At 44.4% G+C, this 12,020-nt stretch overlaps 1 protein-coding gene across 4 annotated transcripts in view; it reads right to left on the reverse strand.

Moving 5' to 3' along the window:
- ITPR1 (inositol 1,4,5-trisphosphate receptor type 1) overlaps positions 1-12,020 on the reverse strand; it is a 321,362-nt gene that overhangs the window by 306,361 nt on the left and 2,981 nt on the right. For all 4 annotated transcript variants that reach the window (XM_068981702.1, XM_068981699.1, XM_068981700.1 and 1 more), the window contains exon 2: positions 10,416-10,486. In XM_068981702.1, coding sequence (XP_068837803.1) covers positions 10,416-10,486 — 71 coding nt within the window. The remainder of the gene's footprint in view (positions 1-10,415; positions 10,487-12,020) is intronic.

Raw genomic sequence — 12,020 nt, forward strand, 5'->3', positions numbered from 1 at the left:
ATGTTCTTTATCCTAAGCACAAGTGGGGAACCACTGAGGGTGCCAAGCAACCAGGTAACATCATGAGACCTGTACGGATTCCTCTGGCCATGGGGAACCGATGGGACGGGCTCCACGCTCAGACACAAAGGATCAAGAGGCCAGTGCAGAAACCAGCAAGGAGGCCACGGCAGCAACTTAGGTGAGAAATATTGTCACCCAACTAGTCTACAATGCCTCACGGTCTCTCCCATCTTTCGCAGTTCAGCACGAACATCGTCGCTTCGAGACCTATCCTATTCTCCTGGTTATTGCTCCTTTAGATTTATCCCCACGGAGCAGTATGACTTAAATGTAGAACCCCACGAGGTGCTAAGAGGCCCCAGACATTTCTGGAGAAGCACAACTCTATTAATTCACTTAAGTGGTTGAGTAGAGATACTGTCAAGAACCCTCCAGGTATGGGTTCAAATCCCAGCTTAGTCCAGATTAGTTACTAACGCTCTCTGGGCTCAGGGTACCCAGTGTAAAATGGGGATGATACACCACCACACCACAGGGATGCTCCAACAGTCAAGCGCAAAGGCATACCATGACTCTGCCAGAAGGCCAAGCACAGAGAAGGAAGGGAATTATTGTTTTTCATGATCATGTATTGAATGAAGTCAGGTAATCTCAAAACTATAGGCACAAGAGAGGAAAAAGATCCAACACAGGGTGGGGGCAGGGGGCAGGCATCAAGGAGAGGATGAAGTCAGTCCACATTCCTGGGAGAAGACAAGTCAACTATAAGAAATCTGTTTTCAGAAAGCTTTCTGGACTCAGGTAGTCTGGGGAGAGATAGGACGGCATCAGGCATCCTTGTTAAAAAAAAAAATATATCAGCCTTCAGCTAACCTAAAATGTCCTCAGCAAAAACACTGCAAGAGCTTGGAACAGTGAAAACCATTTTAGAACAAGCATGAAATTCTTTTCAACCAGCTTTTAACTAAAGACCAGCATTATGCTGGGCACTGGGCCAGGAGGGCAGGGCAAAAGATCTGGTCCCTCCAGGTGCTCCAAAATCTAGCTGCAGAGACAAAAACAGAAGACAGCTGTGATAAACACTATGCTGAAGACTGTTAAGTAGGCAGTTAGCATGTACCTCTCGTACGCAGACATTTGCTCCTGGGTAGCACATCTCAGAATGTCATGTTTCAGGGTAGTAAAGGAAGAACAAGTCGAGTTGGTAGTAGCTGACTCATTGGAAAGGACTCTGACGCTGGGAAATGCTTCAGTCAAGAAGGAGAGGAGGATGGCAGAGGATAAGAAGGTTAGACAGCATCACCGACTCAATGGAGGGGAATTTGAGCAAACTCTAGGAGGCAGTGAAGGACAGAGAGGCCTGGCATACTGCAGTCCATGGGGGCGTAAAGAGTTGGACATGACTGAGTGAACAACAAAGAGGAAGAAACCAATTAAGAAGGAATTCAGTAATTTTGCAAAGGAAAACTCTAAGGCCCATCTCCTTCTAAAGATAGTTTGGAGTAGGTATTAAAAAGAAGGTTTCTAGATGTTATGGGGAGGGAGGGGAGGGGGGTTCATGTTTGGGAACACATGTAAGAATTAAAGATTTTAAAATTTAAAAAAAAAATTTTAAAAATTACAAAAAATAAATAAATAAATAAAAAGAAGGTTTCTGATGTCACATTGTCTGGGTTCAAATCCTGGCTCTGCCACTTTGCGCTATGTAACTTGGACCACCACTCAACCTATTGTATATCAGTTCTTCATCTATAAAAGGAGGGGAAGACTTCATTGCTCTGTAGCTGCCTTACGGGGTTGTGATAAGGGCTAAATAACGAAAGTAAAGGAAACTATCAAAATTAAATAGATAAAACTTTGTTAATGTATGTAATCACTATATCAATACACGGTATTCACTATTATTTGCACTTAGGGAAACTAGATTATCTTTATTTACACGAGATGACAGAACAAAAAAGATAGTGTGGGAGGAGATCCAAGGTGTGTCCCAATCCCAATTTTGATATGGAATTGCTTTTTTGACCCCAGGAGACTTCCTAAATCTCCCTGATTTCCTCAAATGTCAAAAAAAAAAAAAAAAAGGAAGGGAAAATGTTTCCAGAAACTCAAGTGATTCACTGCACATCTTCATCAATGCTCTGAAGACAGGATTATAGAAGCCTTTGCCAAAAGAAAGTCCTTCATCAACCACTAGGTTGTGCTTTCAGGAGAAGTGTAGAGCAGTATGAAAACATGACCCAATTACACGTGCTCTCTGTCCACTTTAATTTTGCCCTCAATGGAGGAAGCCACGACAGCAGACCTGAGATTCAATTAGATGACAAAGAAAACAGATCCCTTACTCTGGAAGCACTCTATGCATGCAGAGCTGAAATGTGCTCTCCATTAGCAAATAGATTATTTTGAGTCAACGAATATACAACAGGGGTCTAAGGTCTACTTTCCAGGGGTGACTCAGCTATTCAAAAACAAAGCCATCCAAGGCAATGGAGCAAAAAGCTTTCCTATGCCCATGTGCAGGATACCCACCACCTTCAGACAAGCATCTCAAAGCTTTGAGCAAGTAGGCAGGAATCCAGCAAGGGCCACGTGCAGTGTGTGGGACTCTGGTATAATCAAGTGGCAGGCATCACACCAGTGACTGTGTGACATGCTGGGAGCCTTCTATGTTGCCCGGGGAATTGATTTAAATTACAGTGTTGTTCCCTTTAGATGGAGTCTGTTGGTGCAAGATTGGGATAAGCGGGTAAATCTGAAATGAAGATTATAAAAAACCTACTAATCTTTTTATTAAATTTGAGTTGATTTTGTGAATACGGCATAAGTTGCCAGAGACTTTTCCCACAAAGCAGCTGTGCACACACACAAAACCTTGAATGTGCCTCAAGGCATATACTTGACAAGCACCTTAAATAGACTGATTTCTCTGCCTTATTTAACACGACAGGCAGAAACAGAGTCCCACTGCGAAAGACCCATCATGAATTACAATCAAAAGAACAAACAAAATTTAAGGGCGGCCCTCCCCTTGGCATGTGGGTATTTAAAAACTAAGTAAGATATCGGTTCATGCCTTCAAGGCCTTGTCAAAAGAAAAGGGGGGGAAGGCAGAAATAATGTTGCTTAGCAACAATTAGACAAGGGGCAGCAAAGGACAGCGGGTGTGAAAGAAAGTTGAGTGCAGAGTTTGTTACCACCACTCTAGTCCAGGTGACCGTTGTGACCCAAGATCCTGGCCATGTCCCCACCTGGCCTTAGAATAGGACTTGGCTGTTTCCATCCACTTGTCTTATCTTGACAAAGAAGATCTATAATCCCAAAGAAACAGAAACCTACTTCTGGACAGCACGAGGCTCCTGGACACCAGTGCTGCCTTGTGAAATGGTAACCAGCCTGCTTCTGGGGCTGATCATGGCTTCAAGCTAAAGCCCACTGAACAGATGGGAAAACCGAAGCCTGGAGAAAATGCAGTGATTTCCCCCATGGTGTCACAGTGGTTGGTGGCAGAGCCTGGGCCAGATGCTAGCTCTCAGGTTAGGTGGGCTCTTTACTCCAGTGCTAGTGGTTTTCCTAAGTCTTTCCTACAAGAGCCGCTCCCCACCTCGGCCTAAATCTCGGGTCAGCTTATTATCAGATAAGTAGTTGCTGGTATGCAAATACTTCTCATCACTTGATCATGAAAAATGCCATTCTTATTTGAGGCCCCCCCTTCAAAGCTGCTAGGAGGGAGGGGCTTCCCTGGTGAATCAGTGGTAAAGAATCTGCCTGCCAATGGAGGAGACATGAATTCAATTTCTGGTCCGGGAAGATTCCACATGTCCTGGAGCAACTAAGCCTGTGCTGAGCCTGTACTCTGAAGCCCACCAGCCACAATTGCTCAAGCCCATGTGCCCTACAGCCCATGCTCCGCAACAAGAGAAGCCACTGAAATGAGAAGTCCATGCGTCGCAACTAGAGAAGTGGCCCCTGTTCTCTGCAACTGGAGAAAAGCCTAGGCCGCAATGAAGACCCAGCACAGCCAAAAATAGATAAATAAATCCACAAGCCCTCTAAAAGGTAGGCTTACAGTACAAGCGTTCTGGGACTACAGAAGAGTCCAGTGAAAATGAAAAGACCAGAAGTCTGATCCTGAAGTTCACAGCCATGCCTTTAGATCCAGAGTGGTTTACCAGAGCCAACCAACACACTCTTCTTCATCTCAGTATCATCTGAGCCCATGATTCCTACGCTCTCATAGTTTTAAAGTGAACACATACTGAGCTATCAGGAGTCTTCAGCCAACATTTCACTCAGGAGACAGACGCTCATTTACACTACAAATAGAATTCAAAGAATGCTGCAGGTCACAGATTGCATACCCCACAGCTTGCCCCACTGACAGGTAAAAAGTTAAAAATGCATTAAGTCAAAGGGTCCAAGCCTTCTATCTTCCTCATTCATAAGCTTGGATAGACAGCAGAGAAGTAATAACCTAGTCTATTCTCATTTAGAGATGGCAGGTAACAGGACCATGCTTGAAGGAACCCTCATGCTTTGGGAAGGTTCCAGCGAGGAGAGTAAGAGCAAAGCACTGGGTTCAGGCCTTTGCAAGGGAGTTCTGGTCTGACTGTGACACTCACAAGCCATGCGACGCTGGGCCAGGTCCTCCACCTTGTCAGCCCAAAAGGCATCAAGGCATAAAACAGACACACCCTGGGCTGAGGAGGTGTTGCGAAGCTCAGGAGAGAATGCACATCAAATGGCATTATCTACTTTGCCCCAGTGAACTACTAGATAACAAGGGTGACTTTCATATTTGATAGAAGGATATTTCACCAGCTGGGCCTCTGTTCCCTTACAAACAGCGGTCATGTGGACAACAAATCACTCTCATCATGTTTCTTAAAGATTTTAACTGTGAACTGGCACTGACTTCCTTGAGAATGTATCTTTCTTCCCTGGAGTATATAAATGTCTGTGGAATGAATAGCAACCACTCTAAGAAGGGATATTTAACTGACCATGTTTCTCAGGGCTTCCATTTCCTCATCTATATAATGGGAACACCAATATCTATGCCTCACAGGAAGGTTACAAAGGTTAAAAGAGAGAATCCACAATCCACACTGTGCCTTGCACAATGTAACTGTAAATGCTCTATCAATGTAATGCACAATGTAAACACTCTATCAGTGTTAACGTGACATGTATACTCAGTCGTGTCCGACTCTCGGTGAGCCCAGGGACTGCAGCCCACCAGGCTCCTCTGTCCATGGGATTTTCCAAGCAAGAACACTGGAGTGGGTTCTCATTTCCTTCTCTAGGGGATCCTCCCAACCCAAGGAATCAAACCGTGTCTCTTGCATCTCCTGCATTGGCAGGTGGATTCCTCACCAATGCATCACCTGGGAAGCCCCTAGTAGTCGGTACTGTTATTCATAATGTGGGTCTATTTCTCTGTGACACTTGTAAAGACTCTTGAAAGCCAGGGAGACTGTACTCAAGTCATCTCACCTCTCTTCATCAAGGCAAGCAGCTAGAACACAGAAGGACCTTAATGCTTGACTCATTTTCACAGTACGTTAACAGAGTGGCTTACTGCACTTGAAACCAACTTCGATTAGGAAAGAGGAAACACAGAGGACAAGGAGATGCTGATCTAGAATCTGCACACTTTCAGCCTGATCTCTGGGCTCATCCCCAGTTCCCATGAACCACCAAAGATATCAGAATGCTTCCTTTCTCCTCACCTTTCCCTGCCCAAGCTCCTCCCCACAGCTTTAATTCTGAGCTACCAGTCTAAACAGCTTCTCTTCTAAAACTAAAGGTTTAACTACAAGATTAAAACTCTCTCACACCTTGGGTACACTGATAGTGTAGTATCCGTACAAGATCAAGAATGTGAGGTCAAAGGTAGCCTCTTGACCTAAATGGAGAAGATCAAGTTTTGAGGGCAAGAACTGGACAATTTCCCCGATCTGAAAAAAGGGATCACACAATAAATGTCATCATTATCACCAAAGCTGATCTTGTTTCCCAGAAGCCCCAGTTACTTCTACTCCAGCAACACTGGAGGTTCAACTTAAAACAGCAGACCTTCTAGGATGGAAATGGACAATGGTTTTTAGCTTCCATCTTCTCCTTGTAGAATATGCCAGTGTATTTAGGACAGGGAAGGGATGGGTGGGAATGAAAAGGAAAAGACAATCCAGAGAAAGGAAATCACTAACCACAAAGTTTCTATTCCCAGTTTCAACCTGATGTTTGCCTTCTCTATTTTCAAACTACAGGCAAAATGACACCCATGAGGAAGAAAAGAGATTCTACCTTACCTTCTACTGACATGGGCGCTTTAAAATGGTACCACATTAACAAAAGGACTAAAGTAATTGAATGATTCTACACCTCAGCTCTCATCACCAAGAGGACAAGGATATGGTCCAAAATTCATTCAGATAATGAAAATGCCTTGGCTTCCATGAAACAGAACTGCAGCCAATCTCTTCTTCCTACCCACAACAACGTCAGGGGCAGGAGATACATTCAAAGGAATCGCAAAGAAAGCAATTCACTTGGAAGTGTACTTTTACTCATCAGAAAGAAGCAAGTGTGTTCAACAGTTTAACTCATCAGCATCTACTGTGAAAAAATAACAGCTTCCAGTCACTTGAGCAAGCCTCGTGTACCCAAGTACTCTGTTTGGCTCCTTAGCCATATTACCTTCCTTCCTATATCTTTATGAGGAAGGAATTATTTTCCCTCCATTTCATAAGTAAAGAAATAAGCTCAGAGATTTAAGTAATCTATCAGGGTCACTCAGCTTGTATATGGGAACACTGAGCCTCGAATCCAAGCCCATGTGGTCCAGGTACACACTGCTACCCACAAAGCATTTAAAGACAAAAAGAGGAACCATCTATAATTATTCTCGTATCATTATTCACATACAGTTTCTGTCCCTTCTGCCACCACCTATGAGGATCAGGCTCTGTACTGAGAACTGGGAATGAAAAGACAGGAGTAACTAAGGCTTCCCAAGCCCTTAACTAAGGACCATCAGTACTAAATTTGGAACACGCATTTAATCCTCACAATAACCTTTTGAGCAAGGGACTAATATCATTGTGCATTTCACAGATGAGAAAACCAAGGTTCACAGAGGTTACGCCATTTGTCCAGGGTCACAGAACTAAGAATTAGCAGAATTTGGATTTGAACCCTGGAAGCCCGATCCTCCAGCCTATGTTACTAACTGCTAGGTTGGCAGATTTCAAGAGGAGCTCCCAGAATTAAAACCCCAAGTCAGAAGCCACAGGGAGTATTACATCAATCGACCTTTGGTTTCCATTTACTTAAGAACAAGTTATGATGGTTCTCAATATAGGAAGTAACTTGGGAAGGAAGCAACAGCAAACCCAAATGACTACGTGTAGCTTGGCTGATCACTAAGGTAAAGACTCCATCATTTTAACCAGCCACTCACCAGCATCTCACTTTTCCATATGTGTCTGGTAAATTTCAGGATGCATTGGCACAGCAAGGAAATGGACAAGAAATGCCACCCAATTGCCCAACGCACCATTTCTAAACATCTAAATGACTTCAACCTTCAAAACAGATCTGTATTTGGAAAGGCAATAATCCCTTTCAGAAGAAACACCTTTCTCCCTGTTTTAGAGAAAAATGTTTCAAACACCACATCACAATTGAAGGGCTGCTTTTTGGAAAACATCACCCGGGGTTCCAGGGTGCAAGAGACCTTCCAGTGGTTGCAATGAGAGATGGGTCAGGGCCCCTCACCTGTGTGCAGACAGCCTCCCACTCACCACGAGGAACTGAGGCAGCCATGACCTACATTCACAAAGCCTGCTGCAAAGCATGTTTTGAACCAGATTTCCGACAAGTACAAAGAACCTCACAACCTAGAACACTTTATTTTTAATTTATGGGGAAAGACAGTCAACAAATCAAGTCACTGTCACGTGACCACCAGTGGACCCAAGCCAGGCCATAAAAGAGTTTGAGTAAGTGAAAGTCACTCGGTCATGTCAGACTCTTTGCGACCCCAAGACTGTAGCCTGCGAGGCTTCTCTGTCCATGGAATTCTCCAGGCAAGAATACTGGTTTGGGTTGCCAGTTTGGTTCTTTCCAAATAGCTTCTACAGGAATTGTCACTTTTATCTCAAAAAAAATCTCTTTCAATCAGCCACCAGATATACATCTAAGCACCAGGCACTTTTATCCTAGTGCCAGGAAAACATACATCTCTTCTGACTTCCCCTGGCTATGGTCTTGTTTATTTCAATATTCTAAATGGCACCCCACTCCAGTACTGTTGCCTGGAAAATCCCATGGACAGAGGAGTCTGGTAGGCTGCAGTCTATGGGGTCGCTAAGAGTTGGACATGATTGAGCGACTTCACTTTCACTTTTCACTTTCATGCCTTGGAGAAGGAAATGGCAACCCACTCCAGTGTTCTTGCCTGGAGAATCCCAGGGACAGGGAAGCCTGGTGGGCTGCCGTCTATGGGGTCGCACAGAGTCAGACACAACTGAAGCAACTTAGCAGAAGCAGCAAACTTATATTCAGACAGCCACTGGTTAACTCTAAACAGTTTGCTAACATCTTTCTCAGCTTCCTTTCCCAGCTCCCAGAGCCCGGGTGCAGAATAGGATAGGAGCTCATGTTGGACCCAAGCAATAGGCTCCACATCCCTTCCACTTAGTCCCAACTGTAAAAGCACTGTGTGGACCAGCTTCCTGCTACATAATAAAGCCATGAGTTTATAGCTCAGGCCCTAAGAGCAGTGGTTCATAACCTAGGCTGCATGGGAGACTCAAACCAGGGAATTTTCAAAATATCTCAAATACCCTGTTAAATGAGAATCTCTGGAGGTGGAACTCAAAAGTGGGTGTTTTTGAACATCCCCTGGGTGATTTCTCAGCCCAAGTTGAGAATCTCAGCTCCTATTCCATCCGTCAACAACTCTATGATTCCAGACAAGCTACTAAACCTCCACCTTCCAGGGCTTCAATCCCCTCCCAGGGAGAGTAGACCCACTCCATCAGCTAAAAATGCTGGCAGAGCCCTCAGCACAGTATGAGTGTGGCCACACTCAATGTTGGCATGGAGTCCCTCACGCTTGGCTCTTTTAAATGGTAAAACCGAAGCACATTATGTAATTCAGAAGGAAGGGCTTAATTCTGTGAGTGAGTGATGGGATTATGATCATTGGATCAAATCTTTCTGTTGCATTCAGGATTCTGTTTTGGAAGGTGACATGGAGAAGGAACTGAGTAGAAAAAGGCAACAGAGGTGTATAGGCTTATGCCAATGATTTGTTTTTTAAACGGACTCCCACCAGCCCCCTCCCCAGGTGAAAACATGCTCCTGGCAGCCTCACGCCAACTGGATGCAGCGCAACACCGAACACCTTCCAAATGGCTTCTCTCCATCTGAACAACTGCCTATTTTATTCTAATTTCTGGAGATTTTATTCAAAAACTGCAAACAGTTTCTAAATCACATAAGAACAAAAAGAAGTCATAACTTGAAAGATATAATCTGCAAACAGCAAGGTTGAAACTCTCTGGGACAGAGGCCATCAGTCAAATAGTTAACCCGCTGGGTTCTCAGCCCTGGCTGTAAATAAAAATCACTGCCCTAAAAATGCCAGTGCCTAGCCCCCAACCTTGAGAGATTCTTTAACTGGTCTGGAGAGGGGCCCTAGGCAGCCATGTAATTTAATATCTCTACCAGATAATTCTTCTACACAGCCAGAGCTGAGAAGCGCTAACCACAACAGCAGCAAAAAATAACAACAAAACGTTTCTCATTTTAAGATACCAACTATATTTTAGACACCTCCTGCAATACACTAATCTACCTTCCGTGGAAGACATAAAACACAAGAGGTCCACAAAGAAAGCCAACAGTGCAAGGCCACCAGTAGGAAGACTGTCCCTCCTATGCCTTTTAACTCAAAAAGGTAAGTGTAATAATAAGAACTCCTCACTCCGAGGTGAAGTATGTAAGTACAGCGAAGCTCCCAATGGAACAGCAAGTTCTGCTGAAATACCACATGTTCCTCGTGATTCAATCCATGAATCCTACTTGTTCGAACACAAGTGTAAGACTTTAAACTGAATTCGTGCTTACCAGCATGTATTCAAGTGAAAAAAAATGAAGGTCCTAATACAAGCCTTCCTGATCTTGACACTGAACTTATTTATGCCTTTTAAGAGTTCAGAAAGCCTGAAACTGGCCTCATACATCTTAAAAACATGTAGGCAAATAAACCTATATGTAGGCAAATAAACCTATGACTGACTAAAAAAAACCAAACAAACAACTATATCTACACACAGCAACAGACTTCGTGAATTTTCAAATGAGGCAAGGGACACACCCTGGAATGGTCCCCAACTTACCTCTGAATTTCTTGGGTGGATTGTTAAGGTCCCCGGTTTCTGGCTGTACAACACAACGGTCATCAACCAGGCTGCAAAGAGAAGAAAGTAAATGTTGCATCAAACCAAGTCTAAGAAAATAAAATCCTAAGCACTAGGCAAAACTCATACTCAGGGCTGTTCCTATGCAAAACAGGCTACCCTAGTCTCCAGCCAGGGAATGAAACCTCCTTCAAGAGCCCAAGACTGCTTCTGCAATGGACACATTAAGGTACTGTTTTCTGTGGCTCTTTTCACTTAACCACATCCACAAGAGACCTGAGCGTATGCGAAACAGCGTGTGCGTGCTTAGTTGCGTCTGACTCTTTACAACCCCATGGACTGTAGCCCACCAGGCTCCTCCATCCATTGGCTTCTCCAGGCAGGAATACGGGAGTGGGTTGTCATGCCCTCCTCCAGGGGATCTTCCCTGCCCAGCAATCAAACCTGCATCTCCAGCATTGGCAGGTGATTTCTTTATCACTGGGGCACCTGGAAAGCCCCAATGTGAGCACAGCATGCACTAAAGCTTAGGTCAGGGGCACAGCAAAAGGTCCTTGCACCCAACCAATGGTAGCCAAGGGGCCCACTCCATGCCAGGCACTGAGCTAGGCCCTGGGATGTGAACATGGGTGGGAGGCAGGCCCCTGCCCTTCAGGAGCCCAAGGCTGATTCATGCAGGAACCAGAAAGACAAACTGACAAGGAGCATATCACCTGCAGGCTGTAAGAGAAACTCACTGTGCCTGAAGCTACCTGAGAAGCTGCCGGCGGAAGAGGCCAAACTGGGAACTGTTGGAGACGGAAATAGAGGCGGAGGATGAAGAAGAAGGGAGCATTTTCAAGGGGAAAGAACCCTACGTACACAAGCATGGGAGTAAGAGAAGACTCTGGAGCTTCAAAAAGACTAGTGGGGAAAGAGCACAAAATTACAGATAAATAACCAGCCTCTATCTATATATAAAGACCCCATGTTTAAAATTCCAACCGACAGATATGACTTGTACAATGCTTTTGTACAACTGATTTGTTAAAAAAAAAAATTTTTTTTTTTTTAACAGATGAGGAAAATTGAAGCTCTGAGTTTACATGACTTTTTCAAGTTCCTAGAACTGGTATTGGCAGGACTGGCTCACTTTCAAGGGGCCAGAAAACTTGCTCCCAGCTAATATGGTTTTCCAGGGATTCTTCCATTAATCTATGTCTTATCCCAAAGGCAAGTTACCATTAAATAACTAGCCTTAACTCTTACTGCTTCTTTTCCAAAATCTGCTGACAGATCCTAAAATTCTTTCACACATCTTTCAAGATCCTAAATCAGAACTCCCATCTTCTCATGAAGACCCTAAGTCTTTCCTGCCCCAGGCTCCCTCTGCCTCGCCTCTGTCGCTCCCCACCACCCTCCATCTCACCGGGCTGAAACACAAATGATACACTAGGCAACAAGATCCCCAGGACAGAAAGTGTGCCTGCTTTGTGACCCAGAAGGTTCCACCCTTCACCCAGGGCCAGCACACTTCCGAACCAGGCTGAGTACTCAGTATCTATTTAGTCGATGAATCGAAGTGTCTAGAACAGTCCACCAGCA

This window comes from Capricornis sumatraensis, chromosome 10, assembly GCF_032405125.1.
Source record: "Capricornis sumatraensis isolate serow.1 chromosome 10, serow.2, whole genome shotgun sequence".
Lineage (NCBI taxonomy): Eukaryota > Metazoa > Chordata > Mammalia > Artiodactyla > Bovidae > Capricornis > Capricornis sumatraensis.